Source organism: Dasypus novemcinctus, chromosome 6, assembly GCF_030445035.2.
Source record: "Dasypus novemcinctus isolate mDasNov1 chromosome 6, mDasNov1.1.hap2, whole genome shotgun sequence".
In the NCBI taxonomy this organism is placed as follows: Eukaryota; Metazoa; Chordata; class Mammalia; order Cingulata; family Dasypodidae; genus Dasypus; species Dasypus novemcinctus.
The window spans coordinates 15,286,571-15,305,191 of NC_080678.1; the positions used below are offsets into that span (position 1 = coordinate 15,286,571).

At 50.3% G+C, this 18,621-nt stretch overlaps 1 protein-coding gene across 8 annotated transcripts in view; it reads right to left on the reverse strand.

Moving 5' to 3' along the window:
* DMBT1 (deleted in malignant brain tumors 1) overlaps nt 1–18,621 on the reverse strand; it is a 74,362-nt gene that overhangs the window by 29,493 nt on the left and 26,248 nt on the right. For 5 of the 8 annotated variants that reach the window (XM_058298224.2, XM_058298220.2, XM_058298221.2 and 2 more), the window contains 14 exons: nt 18,500–18,529; nt 17,497–17,538; nt 14,998–15,321; nt 14,645–14,674; nt 13,955–13,984; nt 12,952–12,993; nt 10,453–10,776; nt 10,100–10,129; nt 9,410–9,439; nt 8,407–8,448; nt 7,348–7,671; nt 6,370–6,399; nt 1,168–1,491; nt 89–118 (listed from right to left, as the gene is read on the reverse strand). In XM_058298224.2, the coding sequence (XP_058154207.1) occupies nt 89–118; nt 1,168–1,491; nt 6,370–6,399; nt 7,348–7,671; nt 8,407–8,448; nt 9,410–9,439; nt 10,100–10,129; nt 10,453–10,776; nt 12,952–12,993; nt 13,955–13,984; nt 14,645–14,674; nt 14,998–15,321; nt 17,497–17,538; nt 18,500–18,529 (1,632 nt within the window). The remainder of the gene's footprint in view (nt 1–88; nt 119–1,167; nt 1,492–6,369; nt 6,400–7,347; nt 7,672–8,406; nt 8,449–9,409; nt 9,440–10,099; nt 10,130–10,452; nt 10,777–12,951; nt 12,994–13,954; nt 13,985–14,644; nt 14,675–14,997; nt 15,322–17,496; nt 17,539–18,499; nt 18,530–18,621) is intronic. The other 3 variants (XM_058298222.2, XM_058298223.2, XM_058298225.2) reach the window with 3 other exon arrangements.

The window sequence follows — 18,621 nt, forward strand, 5'->3', positions numbered from 1 at the left end:
GGGAGGTACTGGAGAGATGAAAAACCTTCACACATCTCTACCCCAGATACCGATTGGAGCAGTTGAGTAAAGGGACAGGGGAACTCACCTGGTGTAGTCGTGAACTGGGTCTGGGCAGCTGTGAAAAACAGAAGGTCAAGTCAGATGCATTGCACAGAAGGTACCACAAAAGGAAGCAAAGGTTGAAGAAACTGGGCAGGTCAGACACTCAGTCAGTGCTTGCTCCCTGCCATAAAGGCTGAAGCATTTTCCATCCTCATCCCCAAAGCTGCTCCTTGTGAAAAGTCAGCACCAGGTAAAGTCCAGGCAGATCCTACTCACTGTTCCCACCACAGGTCATTAGCCCTGTGCCTGCACAGTGGTGGCCGACATGACCCACAACCATCACTTGGCCTTGCAATTTGAACAAAAGGCTGAATCAGCAAGACTGCGGAGTTTGCTCCAGGCCCTTATCCTACATGTGATCCTTCAGGCTCAGCCATGGACAATTGCAAGGCTTTGCCTGGTAGGCCTTGAGGAGGGAAACTTGCCTCTCCAACCAGACTGGGTGCACAGCCAATGTATTGCAACTCTCTGAAGAGAGTTGTAGCCAAGGGCACAACCACCTCATCCTCCCAAGCCTGCCCTACTCATACACATCTGCGTTCCTAGCCCCGGGGCCTCCATTTGAAGGCTTCTACCTTGGGAATATTGGTTGTCAGGGCACTTTTTCCTACTTTCACTTAATACACTTCTACTCTTAAACCCCCACCCATGCCTCCTTCTTCCCAAGTCCCGTGAGTCCATCAACAGGCAGAAGCCTTTGGTGTGGGGCTTTTGGCACTGAGTCAACTCTATTGGCATGTCATCTACCTTCACCAGGGCCATTCCATGGGGAGAAGTGGAACTCTGGGCAGTTGGCACCTTTCTCTATTTCCTCTTGCTTGCACTGTTGTAGCAAGAGAATACAGGCTTAATTGGTGCTTTCAGTTTGGCCCATTGTCCTGACTGGTGCCCTGGACACCCAGCAGCTGGACAAAGATGAATACTGATTCTTAGCACGCAGCTAAGAAGACTTTCAGGGAAAGAGGAAATGTAGGAAAAGCTTTGAATGAGGGGATCAGAATACAAGACGGCCTCTATACCACAGCAGACCCCTCCTCCAGAGAAGGAGTCTTGGTGACCCACCTGAACAGATGACTCCTGCATCTTCCCCATGTCCACAGTTGTGCGAGAGCCAGCCATTGTGAGAGCAGTTCCACAGGTAGGACTCATTGCCCGAACAGCGCACATCGTCCAGGACGATCTGTCCTGAGCCCTGACCAAACCGGGCGCTGCCTGGGGCTGAGTTGGCCCAGCCACAGCCCAGCTGCCTGCACACCACGTTGGCATCATTGATGTCCCAGCTGTCGTCACACACGGTGCCCCAGGAGCCTCGGTACAGGACCTCCACGCGGCCCTGACACCGGTCCCCTCCATTCACCAGCCGCAGGGCCAACCTGGAATCAGTCCCTAGAGGGGAGACATGAAAATTCACTCTTTCCCCATGTCTACTGATGGAAGAGGTCCTGCAGTCAAAGTGGGCCCTGACTCCTGGGTCTCACACTAATGTTCCCCATCACCACGGGAGATAAATAGAGCCTGCTCATCACCATGCTGTCCTTCAGGGGTTGTTTTATAGAACCCTTGGTTTGAGCTCAACTAGGCATGGCCCCTGACTGAGTTTCACCCCCACACCCAGCAATTCATTAGGTGAGCCAGGTCTTGAGATGGTGGGAGGAGAACAACCATCACCCGGACCCACAGTGACCCTGGAGTTCACCCTCAGCACCTGTAGCAGGGTCACTTCAAGGACAGGTTCCCAGTCCCCCAATAAGAAACATCCCTAGAACTTAGTTCATTGGAAACTCCAGCTTGGAGGGATTCCCCGGCTCACAGCAACCCCACCCCAGAGGCCCGAGGCTTGCTCAGGAGGCTCTTCCTCTATTGAGTAGTCTCTCATGTCACTTTCAAGCCCAGCGTTTCATGGAGTCGGAACAAACCATGGACTGTTAAATATCACAGGGACATGGACAGTGGGCAGAAGTAACTGCCACTGACTTTGCAAATGTAGCTTCTTACAGTTGTCCTGGGCCTGGTACTGGCACAAAACAAGACGAATGGTTGGCAGAGCCCTTGCGCAGGCATCAGAGTCCCTCACTCCCCACCTGGAAACTGCCCCTGGAGCCTGTGAGCTGAGCTAACTCACTGATGGAGGTCTGGTACCTCTGGCCCCAGGCAAGGCATTGCTTTGAGAGGCCCCTAGACAAGCTAATCCTATCAGTCCCATCCAGTGATCTGATTGGGAATTTGTTTTCTCATTGAAAAAAAAAAAAGATTTTGTGCTTCTCTGAGTGACAGACACATGGTTGTCCCCAAGGCTCCATGAACCTGTGAGCAGACCTGTGTTCCCTGGAACCCTGGACTGGGAGTCGCCAAAGGACTGTATATTCAGCCACTGCTTTGGGTTTCTCTCCCTGTGGTTCTGCTGATGCTGAGTTTGGTTTGACAATCTGGAGAGCCAATGCTTGGCAATGTTCTTCCAGAGGAGTGGCAGATAGCAGACAATAAAGGGGCAGAGGAGTAGCAAATATTCAGTCAAATTCTCCAATCCCGACTCATTGAGCACAGGATCCAGATCTTACTGCCCCCTGAGTCCATCAGTAGGCAGAAGGCTTTGGTGTGGGGCTCTTTGGCAGTGAGTCGATTCTGTTGGTATGTCATCTGACCTTCACCAGGGCCATTGCATGGAGAGAAGTGAAACTCTGGGGAGTTGCCACCTTTCTCTTTTTCCTCTTGCTTGCACTGTCATTGCAAGAGAATACAGGCTAATTGGTAATTTCAGTTTGGCTCATTGTCCTAACTGACACCCTGGACACCTGGCAACTGGACAAATATGAATACTGATTCTTAGCACACAGCTAAGACTTTCAGGGAAAGAGGAAATGTAGGAAAAGCTTTGAATGAGGGGAACTGAATACAAGAAGGCCTCTATACCAGAGAAGGAGTCTTGGTGACCCAACTGAACAGATGACTCCAGCATTTTCTCTATGTCCACAGTTGTGCGAGAGCCAGCCATTGTGGGAGCAGTTCCACAGGTAGGACTCATTGCCCAAGCAGCGTACGTCGTCCAGGACGATCTGTCCTGAGCCCTGACCAAACCGGGCGCTGTCTGGAGCTGAGATGGCCCAGCCACAGCCCAGCTGCCTGCAGACCACGTCGGCATCACTGATGTCCCAGCTGTCATCACACACGGTGCCCCAGGAGCCTCCGTACAGGACGTCCACACGGCCCTGACACCGGCCCCCACCATTCACCAGCTGCAGGGCCAATCCAGATTCTATCCCTAGGTAGAAAGAGTGACTATGTTTCCTCCTTGTCTAAGCTAAGGGGTAAATCTCTTAAGCATGAGGAAACCTGGATTTCTTCCCAATGGCCTAAGTTTCCTAGGAAGAAGTTGCCTTTTATATATCAGAGGGAAATATTCTTCAAGCCCAGGCTGAAGGAGCTGCAGGTCAGATCCGAATGCCCCAGCTGCCCTTCTGTGGCAACCTAGCAGCTTTTGCCAGTTCCCACCTCCCCAGTCCCCCAATCATTAACTGCAGGCCCATGACGGCTCATGCGGGGGGGGGGGGGGTGTCTCTATGGAAGGACAGTGACTTCAGAGGACACTGACCCAGAGGGATTCCTTTGTAAAGCACATTGCACTGCCTCTTTCAGAAGCTACAGTCAATGGCTTAAAAGCCTAAGAGGGCAAGAACCCACATGGATTTTAAGGGCCACTGGGGCCTATATTGAACCACCCAGAGAAGACCTACTATTAATAGGATGTTGGCCTGGGTTATGGAGGAGACCTAGGACTTGGCTCTCTGGAAATGCCCTTCCCAATGATCCAACTAGTCACGGAGTGGACAAAGAGAAGGCCCTGCTCAGATCAGGCCTGATTCCTTCATTTGAAGCCTCCTTCCACCCTGAGCTCGTTCACACCACTTTCAAACCCAGCTTCTCATGACTCAGACTCAAATGAGTATACTGTGTGCAGTGGCCAGCAGGGATGGTAGGTGGGTATATTTACCTGTTGTCATTGCTGCTGTGGTTGTGATGGGCCAAGAGAGTATAGGAGGCAGAAAGAAGAGAAAAAGTAGGTGTATGAATATAGGAAGAAGGTCATATACCAAAACCACTGGATCAAGCAGGCCTCACAAGCCTGAATTCCACACCAGGACTTGGCCCCTCATTGGCCGTGTGTCCTGCACTAGGCACACAACACCTCTACCTCTCAGGAACCTATCTATGAAAGTCCCTGGAGGTCAGTCTCTAAGTGTGTGATGTCTTTCTTACAATTAGCAAAACTTTTCTGCCTGCATTTGGTGACAGATTTACTGGCTCATACGACTGTGGCCATAGCCAGGCCTGTGGATGTGAGTAGTCAAGGATGAGAATCAGGCCTCCCAGAGTCCAGACTCTGCTCCATCCCTCTGGAGCAGATGTGACCTTGCTGATGCTGAGACTGGTGCCAGGACCTAGGAAACCAGCACTCAAATCACTCCCTTCAGCAGAAGCTCATAGTTTATCAGCACATGTGCTTCAGAATAGTCATGTCAGTCCTGAGGTACATCAAAAATGTCTTCTTTTGCTCCCATTCAGAAATGGTCAGAGCAGGGCAAAAGTTCAACCTTCAGCCCCTGCTTCCTGGCTGGACAATGAGAGAGGACATATGACTCAAGAGCAGCCAATCATGGGAAGCAGATGTGGCTCAAGTGATTGAGCTCCTGCCTACCACATAAGAGGTCCCAGGTTTGGGTCCTGGTGCCTCCTGGGCAGATGCCCACACCCACCACAAAAGCTGGATGCCCACACCCTCCACAACGAGAGCTCAACATTGCATCCCACCACAATGAGAACTAAACACTACACTCTGCTGAGAGCTAGAGGCCCGCACCATACCACAACAAGTGCTAGACACTGCACTCTGCAGCAACAAGCAGATGCCTAAGCACACGGATGCCACAAAGCCAGCAGATGCCACAGCCCGAGGGGAGCAGGTGTGACTCAGGCCATTCGGCATTCACCTCCCATGTGGGAGATCCCAAGTTCAGTTCCCGGTGCCTCCTGGAGAAAGGCATCAAACAATGAGCAGACAGACAAGAAAACCATTTGGGGGATGAGTGGGGGATAAAATAAAATAAATAATTAAAAATTTTTACAAAGAGTAGCTAATCAGATTATCTGGTCTTGGGCCACAGAGATTGGTTCTAGGAGAGAAACATGTGCTCAGGCAGACCAGTCAGAGCCATCCAGGGGACTTGTATGCCAGAGGTCTCAGGAAAGCTTTCTTCTTTTCCCTGAGGCAGCTAAACTAGTTGGGTACAGACTTGGGGAAAGAGAGGTCATAGCCATCTTTCCCACAACAGAGAGAGCATGTGCCTGAGCATGAAGGCAACACACTTAGGACAGCAGAGGCAGGACAAGTACAGAGAGACAGAGCAACTTGGGAGAACCTGATTCTAGCTGTGCCTGAAGCCTACACACATCTGGACTTCCAGTGATGTGAACCACCTAATTCCTTTGTGGCCTAAGTGAGTATGAGTTTGCTTTCCATCACTTTCAAATAAGGGAGGCATCTTATTTAGTGAATACATCCATAATTATTACCAGATACTTAGGAGGCCACATCCAGGACAAAGAGTTTGGGAAGATCCAGGCAATAGAGCTTGAGGTCCAAACATGAGTAGCCCACAGCTGTACAAATTTCATGCTGGTCTATTGCCTATGATAACTAATGTTAAAGTCCAAGAAGAAAGAAAATGGTTTTACCATAACCATTTGGAATAATCTCCCCAGTCTAAAGAAAGGCGCTACAAATTATTAAGAAAGAGAGTCAAAGCTGGGGAAGGAGGCTAACTATGAATTAAAAGCAAGCGCTACCCACTGGGAACAGACATGTCAGTCCACTCGACCAGGAGAGAATCCACCTGAGTGGACGGTGTCTCCTTGTACTTGAGCTGGCATAAAGAGATCAGCAGAAGACTGCTGTATGGACAGCTGTAGGGACTCCTACTAAGAAAGCATGCTTGAGGCTGTCTTCTGGAAAGCTATGCCTTTCATTTTGTTCTATTCTCTTCTAAGGGAATCTGATCCCAAGTGTGAACTCTTCAGGTCTTCTGAACCTTAATTAATTTCTATATAAGAAGCACTTTGACGGACTTGGCAATTGCAAAATGATGGAATATCAATATGACTGAAAAGTGTCAGCCGGAAGAGAACAGTAAAAGGTTACATAGAATGGGGAGGAGAGGTTGAGGGACTAGGAGAGAAGAAATATCTCCAGCAAGGATGCTGGGGACTCACCTGGGCTGAGTGTAGACTGCGTCAGGGCAACTGTGAGGGAGAGAAGGAGAGTCAGAGACATTGGTCACACGTTCCCCCACTTGGAATCACCCATGGAGGAACTCAGGTGCTTACACAGAGCTGATGATTTCTGTGTGCCCACTGAGCAGACTTTCCCAGTGCCCTGCTGAGTCCCCCGGTCTTTTCAGGGAGTACCACCCTGCAGTCCACTACCAGAACCTACTTCTCTGTGCCTGAGTGTCTTCTTTACAGAAACTACAAGGCAACTTTGGCCCTCATGAGAAAAACTAGAATATCCATTGCATTAAAACCCAGTGGAGTGGCTAACAATGATCCCCAGCCATTACTTTTTGAACACCCAATTCTTTCATCCTTGAAGTACAATGATTCTGAGGGTTACAAAGGTTCCTAAAGTTTCTCCATGGGATTAAGTTCCAGAATCCCATGGTTATAGCTGGCTGGTAAACAAGCCATTACCTACTGCCATTTCCTCCACCCAAACCCAACACATACAACATTTTACTAATAAACCAGTTACACTGAAAGCTTGATCTCATAGTTGCTACTGAAAGGACAAAAAGTAATATATGCACAGAAGAGGGGGTGGCTTTAACCAATTATTTTTCTTAGAGGTACTGCCTATGAGGAGGAAGTACCAGGTAAAAATGTGAGTGGAAGCTGAGTTGACAATGCTGCAGAAAAAAAAAAGAAAATGATTTTCACTTGAAACAACTGTGTCCCATTTTGACCCAGAGCTGCCCAAAACAAACATTTTGACACTGTCAAAGGGGAAACATTTCTGCCCATATTACTGATCCATTCAGGAGGCCAAATATTGTACATGACCAGCAAATTGCCTGGAAAAACCTCAGATTGCTGGTTTCTTCACAGCTTATCTAAGTGGGAGACCAGTAGTGGGAAGCGTACATGCTTTTTTTAACAAGTCCAACTCAAGGATGCTCAATATCTGAGGCCCACCTGAGCAGATGACTCCAGCATCTTCCCCGTGTCCACAGTTGTGCGAGAGCCAGGGGCTGTGGGGGCAGCTCCACAGGGAGGACTCGTGGCCCGAGCAACGCACGTTGTCCAGGACGATCTGTCCTGAGCCCTGACCGAACCAGGCGCTTCCTGGGGCAGCTGTCGCCCAGCCACAGCCCAGCTGCCTGCAGACCACGTTGGCGTCATTGGTGTCCCAGTCGTCGTCACACACGGTGCCCCAGGAGCCTCGGTATAGGACCTCCACACGGCCCTGACACCGGTCCCCTCCATTTGCCAGCCGCAGGGCCAACCCAGAAACAGTTTCTAGAGGGGGCAAGAGAAAGCTTCATCCATGGCTATCTCGACATCAAACACCTATGCCATGTTGGAGACTTGGCAGCCTTCCTAATGACCCACACCGCCTCTCAGCAAGCTGCCTCCCTTGCCTGCAGGTGTCCCTTCTCTCTAGTCCTAGGAGCAGTGAGACCTAGGCCAGCCCTGTCTCAGGATGCTCTGGCTATAAGGATGTACCCATGGTGCTCAAGGAGATGACCAGGAAGGAACCCATCCACCCCCTCTCCAGGGCACACAGTGTAGAGCTCCATAGGGACCAGCAGCAGACACATGCCTTCCTGAGGTCAGGAGCTTGTTGGCACCATGAGGGTTCTGGTTGCATTCTAGCAAAGTGCAAGAAGATAGGAGGGACCTGGCCCAGTCACATGTAGTTCCAGCCACTTTGATCCACCCTTCTCTCCTTGAGGATAGTGACCTGAGGGCCAGGAACAAGCTTCAGCAACTTTGGCAAAGTCACCAGGGCTTGAACAAAGCACCTGGAGGAGGACCTTCTTTAGCCTCTGAAATAGGGTCTCAACGAGACAGATCACCAGCCCAACCTTAAATCAATACTAGGACCTGGCTTCTCACACACTGCCATTAGCTCTATGTGACGCATAGAACAACAGATAAAAAGAGCCCCTACCCTCAGATGCCCCCTCTTATTTCAAACCCAAGGTATTTCCTGTGGATAGAGAATGTGCAAGGACAGGGTAGAAGCATTACCTTGTGTTGTTGGTGCAGGTGTGGATGTCGTGGTCCACGGGTCTGAAAGAAGCAGCAAAGAGAGAGGCCAGAGTGAGTGTTCAGGGGAAGAAGGCCAAGAGCAAAACAGCGCCACCAGTCAAGCATGAGCAATCATGCTCACGACCTAAATTTCTCACTTGCTACCCGGGTGTGCTGACAAGTCTCCTGCTAGCTCACCGATCTATGGGTCAAAGACAAAGCTGAATTCAGAAAGGGTCCTCAAATCTCTGAAAAGGGCTGTTTCCTTCTCAGTTAGAAACCTCACCTACTCTACCCATTGGGTCTTGATTTCCCTGGACAAGACTCCAACTGTCGCCCTTGGAGGGAAAATCTTCTGGGACAGGGAGTTGCCTGGGGGAGCACTGGGGTGACTGGGACCCAGGGCAAAGGATCACTAACGCTCCCGTGGGCTGTCTCAGCCTCTACTTCTCCCCTCCTGACTTGAGGCTTCAGGTCTCAGCTACAATCGGAGGGAAGGAAGGAAATAACATGCTCCACTAGGAGCCAGGGGTAGCAGGTCTCCCCTCCCTCTCAGGCCCCTGCTCCTTCCATAGGTTTACAGACACTCTAAGAGAGAGGCAAACCTTAAGACTTTTGGAGGAAGAATTGGATCAGTAAAACCAAGATGGAGAAAAATAAACAATGCAAAATTATTCCTGCCACATTTTTAGGGCAACAGAGTAAAAGATATAATGTTAGAGGGTGTTCTCCCATCAAGACAAGAGAAGCAGTCACGAGACTCATGATGAAAAAGTTCAGGTTGATAAAACCTTCCTCCCAGCAAACAGAAAAAAATTCCTAGCTGGATTTCGTATGTATGCAAAAGGGCTTCCCTCTGCTTCCTCCACTACCCTTATATCCTAGACCAGAGATAAGTGGGGCACTGAGCTTGAGCTTAGCTCCTAGCTCCCCCGCCTGTAGCCACTGACCTGGAAACAGACACACCTGGCCTAAGGCTCGGCACAGAGAAAATGGTACTTACCGTATATCACAGTTGTCCAGGGGTGCCAACCTGGGGACAAAACAGGACAACGTTAGGACAGAGGTGGCACCACGAGTGGCATCAGTGCTGCTCTTGGTGGCCATGCCAGCAGGTATTTCACAGCTCCCGCTCTAAGGAATGGGTAGAGGTGGTGGAGACAGGATGCCCAAGGATGGAGGTTCAGTCCCGTTGTCATAACTGGGAGAAAGATGTCATCACAACAAGTACACTGTAACACACAGAGTTCACCACCCAGAAGAGACACAAACTGCACCCTGCCCCCTCTTTGGGGTGGTAAGGTCCACAAGGACCAAGAACAAGTCTCCCATGGTGACTCTCTTTAGAAAATCACCCCCTGGTTCTCCCCATGACGCTTTCTGGATTTCTCCTCCACTCATTCAGATCTCTGGACGATTCATGCATCTTAGAGGGAAAGGACCCAGGATCAGAACCACCTTCTGTGTCCAGCAGCCTGAAGTGAGTCCTCTCTCTATGTCCATGGTCGGATGGACATAGCTCTCCATCCACTCAGCCTGAGCCACGCATGGTCATCGTCATGTTGGAGCCTCAGCTGGTGCCAGTAACACATTCCAGGTTCACCAGGAGAAATGATTATTATATAAAGCTTTTTCTTTTCTTGTTGGTTCCCAAAGAAAAGGAATGGACAAGTTGAGACGCTACCACACTTACCTGGAGTAGAAGTGGATGCAGTCTCAGCAGCTGGAAGAAAGAGACGTGGGTTTATTGAAGAGCAGATCTCACAAGTCAAATCAAGGAATGAGTGCCACAGTGGGGTGAGAGGAAAATTTGGCTTTTTTAATCCAACACTTTTTGAGGGGTCGCAGGGCAAAGCTTAATGCCCCTTACACGGCTAACAAACCTAAATGCTCCTTACAACACACAAAAAGCCAAATGGCTTTAGGGTTATATCTGGGTGCACCCATCCCTCAGGGAACGGCTATCTAGAGGGATGGCCCTGTCTCTCTCCAATTCACAAGCACCAAGCTGACATCCTGGGAGCATGTGGGGTCTCTGGGACCCACCTGAGCAGATGACTCCAGCATCTTCCCCGTGTCCACAGTTGTGCGAGAGCCAGCCACTGTGGGGGCAGCTCCACAGGGCGGACTCGTGGCCCGAGCAACGCACGTTGTCCAGGACGATCTGTCCTGAGCCCTGACCGAACCGGGCACTTCCTGGGGCAGCTGTCGCCCAGCCACAGCCCAGCTGCCTGCAGACCACGTTGGCGTCATTGGTGTCCCAGTCGTCGTCACACACGGTGCCCCAGGAGCCTCGGTATAGGACCTCCACGCGGCCCTGACACCGGTCCCCTCCATTTGCCAGCTGCAGGGCCAACCCAGAAACAGTTTCTAGAGGGGGCAAGAGAAAGCTTCATCCATGGCTATCTCGACATCAACCACCTATGCCATGTTGGAGACTCAGCAGCCTTCCTAATGACCCACATCACCAGTCAGCAAGCTGCCTCCCTTGCCTGCAGGTGTCCCTTCTTTCTAGTCCTAGGAGCAATGAGACCTAGGCCAGCCTTGTCTCAGGATGCTCTGGCTACAAGGATGTACCCACGGCCCTGAAGGAGATGACCAGGAAGGAACCCACCCACCCCCTCTCCAGGGCACACAGTGTAGACCTCCATAGGGACCAGCAGCAGGCACATGTCTTCCTGAGGTCAGGAGCTCGTTGGCACCATGAGGGTTCTGGCTTCATTCTGGCAAAGTACATGAAGATGGGAGGGACCTGGCCCAGTCACATGTAGTTCCAGCCACTTTGATCCACCCTCCCCCCCTTGAGGATAGTGACCTGAGGGCCAGGGACAAGCCTGCGCAACTTTGGCAAAGTCACCAGGGCTTGCACAGACCACCTGGAGGAGGACCTTCTTTAGCCTCTGGAATAGGGTCCCAACGAGACAGATCACCAGCCCAACTTTAAATCACACCTAGGAGATGAGATGTGGAGGAGTTTTCAGGACTTGGAATTGTCCTGGGTAATGCTGCAGGGACAGCTACCAGACATTGCATGTCCTCCCATGGCCCAGTGGGTGGAACGTGGGAGAGTGTGGGCTATGATGTGGACCACTGACCACGAGGTGCAGCGGTGCTCAGGGATGTATTCACATCATATGCATGAATGTCTCATGATGATGGAGAGATTCTTGCAATGGGGGGAGGAGTGGGGTGAGGGGGTGGGGGGGTATATGGGGACCTCATTTTTTTTTATGTAATATTAAAAAAATAAAGACAAATAAATAAATAAATCAAACCTAGGACCTGGCTTCTCACACATTGCCATTAGCTCTATGTGAGGCATAGGACAACAGATAAAAAGGACCTCTACCCTCAGTGGCATCCTCTCATTTCAAACCCAAGGTGTTTCCTGGAGATGAGAAGATGTGTGTGACAGTTTGATATTATTTATGAATTCCAGAAAGAGATGAGTATGTTTGTAAATTGGTCTGTTCCTCTGGGGAGGATAACCTTTGATTGTATTAGGTTCAGCTGCGATGTCTTTGATTAAATTATGTTAAGGTTAGGGCTTTGATTGGACCACATCATTAGGGCATGCAGGGTTGAATCCCAGACCTTGGTCAGTGATATAAATGGACACTGAATCAAGAACACAGAGAAGTAGATTCACAGAAAAAGACACAGGAGAGGAGAGAACTTGGTTTTTAACCCTGGAGCCCTGGGGAGAGATGAGCCATTTGCCTGATAGTTTACAGCTGACCTTGTGAAGAGACCAGAGCAGCTGAGAAGCCCTGAGAGGTGAGACTAATGACAGTCTACAGCCGTAATCAGAGGAAGGTGGGCTCACAGAACCTTAAGAGGGACGGGGAAGGCTGAACCCTCTCAGATGTCACCCGCCATCTTGCATTAACACGTGACAACACACTCGGGGTGAGGAAGTACCTCTTATAATACCTTGAGTGGGACTCTTTAGGGCCTTGTGACTATAAACTTTTACCCTTTATAAAACCAACATATTTCTGGTACTTTGCATCAGCACCACTTTGGCTGACTAATAAAATGTACAAGGCAAGATAGATGAGTATTACCTGTCACTGGTGATACAGGTGTGGATATTGGGGGCCATAGATCGGTAAGAGGCGAAAAACGGCAGGCCAGAGTTAGAGTTCAGAGGAAGAAGGCCAAGAGTACAATATCCCTCTGACTGGGCAAGACGATGGGAGGGAGTGATGCAATCACATGGAATTCTGCCTACTTTGCACCCACCATCACTCCCTGAGGCCATTGACCTGAGGGCCAGGAACATGCCTGAATGTGGAAAAGCTTGCATGGAGCACCTTGAGAAGAACCTTCTTTAGCCTCTGGGAAGGGATCCCAATGAAACAGGTCCCCAGCCCAACTTGAAAGCAGACCTTGGATCTCCTTTCTCATACTCTGCCGCCGGCCCCACCCAACGCACAGGACAATAGGCAAAGAAGGCCCCTACCCTCAGATGCCACCTCTTATTTCAAACCCAAGGTATTTCCTGTGGATAGAGAATGTGCAAGGACAGGGTAGAAGCATTACCTTGTGTTGTTGGTGCAGGTGTGGATGTCGTGGTCCACGGGTCTGAAAGAAGCAGCAAAGAGAGAGGCCAGAGTGAGTGTTCAGGGGAAGAAGGCCAAGAGCAAAACAGCGCCACCAGTCAAGCATGAGCAATCATGTTCACGACCTAAATTTCTCACTTGCTACCCGGGTGTGCTGACAAGTCTCCTGCTAGCTCACGAATCTATGGGCCAAAGACAAAGCTGAATTCAGAAAGGGCCCTCAACTCTCTGAAAAGGGCTGTTTCCTTCTCAGTTAGAAACCTCACCTACTCTACCCATTGGGTCTTGATTTCCCTGGACAATACTCCAACTGTCCCCCTTGGAGGGAAAATCTTCTGGGACAAGGAGTTTCCTGGGGGAGCACTGGGGTGACTGGGACCCGGGGCAAAGGATCACTAACGCTCCCGTGGGCTGTCTCAGCCTCTGTTTCTCCCCTCCTGACTTGAGGCTTCAGGTCTCAGCTACAATCGGAGGGAAGGAAGGAAATAACATGCTCCACTAGGAGCCAGGGGTAGCAGGTCTCCCCTCCCTCTCAGGCCCCTGCTCCTTCCATAGGTTTACAGACACTCTAAGAGAGAGGCAAACCTTAAGACTTTTGGAGGAAGAATTGGATCAGTAAAACCAAGATGGAGAAAAATAAACAATGCAAAATTATTCCTGCCACATTTTTAGGGCAACAGAGTAAAAGATATAATGTTAGAGGGTGTTCTCCCATCAAGACAAGAGAAGCAGTCACGAGACTCATGATGAAAAAGTTCAGGTTGATAAAACCTTCCTCCCAGCAAACAGAAAAAAATTCCTAGCTGGATTTCGTATGTATGCAAAAGGGCTTCCCTCTGCTTCCTCCACTACCCTTATATCCTAGACCAGAGATAAGTGGGGCACTGAGCTTGAGCTTAGCTCCTAGCTCCCCCGCCTGTAGCCACTGACCTGGAAACAGACACACCTGGCCTAAGGCTCGGCACAGAGAAAATGGTACTTACCGTATATCACAGTTGTCCAGGGGTGCCAACCTGGGGACAAAACAGGACAACGTTAGGACAGAGGTGGCACCACGAGTGGCATCAGTGCTGCTCTTGGTGGCCATGCCAGCAGGTATTTCACAGCTCCCGCTCTAAGGAATGGGTAGAGGTGGTGGAGACAGGATGCCCAAGGATGGAGGTTCAGTCCCGTTGTCATAACTGGGAGAAAGATGTCATCACAACAAGTACACTGTAACACACAGAGTTCACCACCCAGAAGAGACACAAACTGCACCCTGCCCCCTCTTTGGGGTGGTAAGGTCCACAAGGACCAAGAACAAGTCTCCCATGGTGACTCTCTTTAGAAAATCACCCCCTGGTTCTCCCCATGACGCTTTCTGGATTTCTCCTCCACTCATTCAGATCTCTGGACGATTCATGCATCTTAGAGGGAAAGGACCCAGGATCAGAACCACCTTCTGTGTCCAGCAGCCTGAAGTGAGTCCTCTCTCTATGTCCATGGTCGGATGGACATAGCTCTCCATCCACTCAGCCTGAGCCACGCATGGTCATCGTCATGTTGGAGCCTCAGCTGGTGCCAGTAACACATTCCAGGTTCACCAGAAGAAATGATTATTATATAAAGCTTTTTCTTTTCTTGTTGGTTCCCAAAGAAAAGGAATGGACAAGTTGAGACGCTACCACACTTACCTGGAGTAGAAGTGGATGCAGTCTCAGCAGCTGGAAGAAAGAGACGTGGGTTTATTGAAGAGCAGATCTCACAAGTCAAATCAAGGAATGAGTGCCACAGTGGGGTGAGAGGAAAATTTGGCTTTTTTAATCCAACACTTTTTGAGGGGTCGCAGGGCAAAGCTTAATGCCCCTTACACGGCTAACAAACCTAAATGCTCCTTACAACACACAAAAAGCCAAATGGCTTTAGGGTTATATCTGGGTGCACCCATCCCTCAGGGAACGGCTATCTAGAGGGATGGCCCTGTCTCTCTCCAATTCACAAGCACCAAGCTGACATCCTGGGAGCATGTGGGGTCTCTGGGACCCACCTGAGCAGATGACTCCAGCATCTTCCCCGTGTCCACAGTTGTGCGAGAGCCAGCCACTGTGGGGGCAGCTCCACAGGGCGGACTCGTGGCCCGAGCAACGCACGTTGTCCAGGACGATCTGTCCTGAGCCCTGACCGAACCGGGCACTTCCTGGGGCAGCTGTCGCCCAGCCACAGCCCAGCTGCCTGCAGACCACGTTGGCGTCATTGGTGTCCCAGTCGTCGTCACACACGGTGCCCCAGGAGCCTCGGTATAGGACCTCCACGCGGCCCTGACACCGGTCCCCTCCATTTGCCAGCTGCAGGGCCAACCCAGAAACAGTTTCTAGAGGGGGCAAGAGAAAGCTTCATCCATGGCTATCTCGACATCAACCACCTATGCCATGTTGGAGACTCAGCAGCCTTCCTAATGACCCACATCACCAGTCAGCAAGCTGCCTCCCTTGCCTGCAGGTGTCCCTTCTTTCTAGTCCTAGGAGCAATGAGACCTAGGCCAGCCTTGTCTCAGGATGCTCTGGCTACAAGGATGTACCCACGGCCCTGAAGGAGATGACCAGGAAGGAACCCACCCACCCCCTCTCCAGGGCACACAGTGTAGACCTCCATAGGGACCAGCAGCAGGCACATGTCTTCCTGAGGTCAGGAGCTCGTTGGCACCATGAGGGTTCTGGCTTCATTCTGGCAAAGTACATGAAGATGGGAGGGACCTGGCCCAGTCACATGTAGTTCCAGCCACTTTGATCCACCCTCCCCCCCTTGAGGATAGTGACCTGAGGGCCAGGGACAAGCCTGCGCAACTTTGGCAAAGTCACCAGGGCTTGCACAGACCACCTGGAGGAGGACCTTCTTTAGCCTCTGGAATAGGGTCCCAACGAGACAGATCACCAGCCCAACTTTAAATCACACCTAGGAGATGAGATGTGGAGGAGTTTTCAGGACTTGGAATTGTCCTGGGTAATGCTGCAGGGACAGCTACCAGACATTGCATGTCCTCCCATGGCCCAGTGGGTGGAACGTGGGAGAGTGTGGGCTATGATGTGGACCACTGACCACGAGGTGCAGCGGTGCTCAGGGATGTATTCACATCATATGCATGAATGTCTCATGATGATGGAGAGATTCTTGCAATGGGGGGAGGAGTGGGGTGAGGGGGTGGGGGGGTATATGGGGACCTCATTTTTTTTTATGTAATATTAAAAAAATAAAGACAAATAAATAAATAAATCAAACCTAGGACCTGGCTTCTCACACATTGCCATTAGCTCTATGTGAGGCATAGGACAACAGATAAAAAGGACCTCTACCCTCAGTGGCATCCTCTCATTTCAAACCCAAGGTGTTTCCTGGAGATGAGAAGATGTGTGTGACAGTTTGATATTATTTATGAATTCCAGAAAGAGATGAGTATGTTTGTAAACTGGTCTGTTCCTCTGGGCAGGATAACCTTTGATTGTATTAGGTTCAGCTGCGATGTCTTTGATTAAATTATGTTAAGGTTAGGGCTTTGATTGGACCACGTCATTAGGGCATGCAGGGTTGAATCCCAGACCTTGGTCAGTGATATAAATGGACACTGAATCAAGAACACAGAGAAGTAGATTCACAGAAAAAGACACAGGAGAGGAGAGAACTTGGTTTTTAACCCTGGAGCCCTGGGGAGAGATGAGCCATTTGCCTGATAGTTTACAGCTGACCTTGTGAAGAGACCAGAGCAGCTGAGAAGCCCTGAGAGGTGAGACTAATGACAGTCTACAGCCGTAATCAGAGGAAGGTGGGCTCACAGAACCTTAAGAGGGACGGGGAAGGCTGAACCCTCTCAGATGTCACCCGCCATCTTGCATTAACACGTGACAACACACTCGGGGTGAGGAAGTACCTCTTATAATACCTTGAGTGGGACTCTTTAGGGCCTTGTGACTATAAACTTTTACCCTTTATAAAACCAACATATTTCTGGTACTTTGCATCAGCACCACTTTGGCTGACTAATAAAATGTACAAGGCAAGATAGATGAGTATTACCTGTCACTGGTGATACAGGTGTGGATATTGGGGGCCATAGATCGGTAAGAGGCGAAAAACGGCAGGCCAGAGTTAGAGTTCAGAGGAAGAAGGCCAAGAGTACAATATCCCTCTGACTGGGCAAGACGATGGGAGGGAGTGATGCAATCACATGGAATTCTGCCTACTTTGCACCCACCATCACTCCCTGAGGCCATTGACCTGAGGGCCAGGAACATGCCTGAATGTGGAAAAGCTTGCATGGAGCACCTTGAGAAGAACCTTCTTTAGCCTCTGGGAAGGGATCCCAATGAAACAGGTCCCCAGCCCAACTTGAAAGCAGACCTTGGATCTCCTTTCTCATACTCTGCCGCCGGCCCCACCCAACGCACAGGACAATAGGCAAAGAAGGCCCCTACCCTCAGATGCCACCTCTTATTTCAAACCCAAGGTATTTCCTGTGGATAGAGAATGTGCAAGGACAGGGTAGAAGCATTACCTTGTGTTGTTGGTGCAGGTGTGGATGTCGTGGTCCACGGGTCTGAAAGAAGCAGCAAAGAGAGAGGCCAGAGTGAGTGTTCAGGGGAAGAAGGCCAAGAGCAAAACAGCGCCACCAGTCAAGCATGAGCAATCATGTTCACGACCTAAATTTCTCACTTGCTACCCGGGTGTGCTGACAAGTCTCCTGCTAGCTCACGAATCTATGGGCCAAAGACAAAGCTGAATTCAGAAAGGGCCCTCAATTCTCTGAAAAGGGCTGTTTCCTTCTCAGTTAGAAACCTCACCTACTCTACCCATTGGGTCTTGATTTCCCTGGACAATACTCCAACTGCCCCCCTTGGAGGGAAAATCTTCTGGGACAGGGAGTTGCCTGGGGGAGCACTGGGGTGACTGGGACCCGGGGCAAAGGATCACTAACGCTCCTGCGGGCTGTCTCAGCCTCCGCTCCTCCCCTCCTAACTTGAGGCTTCAGGTCTCAGCTACAATCGGAGGGAAGAAAGGAAATAACATGCTCCACTAGGAGCCAGGGGTAGCAGGTCTCCCCTCCCTCTCAGGCCCCTGCTCCTTCCATAGGTTTACAGACACTCTAAGAGAGAGGCAAACCTTAAGACTTTTGGAGGAAGAATTGGATCAGTAAAACCAAGATGGAGAAAAATAAACAATGCAAAATTATTCCTGCCATATTTTTAGTGCAACAGAGTAAAAGATATAATGTTAGAGGGTGTTCTCCCATCAAGACAAGAGAAACAGTCACAAGACTCATGATGAAAAAGTTCAGGTTGATAAAACCTTCCTCCCAGCAAACAGAAAAAAATTCCTAGCTGGATTTCGTATGTATGCAAAAGGGCTTCCCTCTGCTTCCCCCACTACCCTTATGTCCTAGACCAGAGATAAGTGGGGCACTGAGCTTGAGCTTAGCTCCTAGCTCCCCCGCCTGTAGCCACTGACCTGGAAACAGACACACCTGGCCTAAGGCTCGGCACAGAGAAAATGGTACTTACCATATATCACAGTCGTCCAGGGGTGCCAGCCTGGGGACAAAACAGGACAACGTTAGGACAGAGGTGGCACCACGAGTGGCATCAGTGCTGCTCTTGGTGGCCATGCCAGCAAGTATTTGACA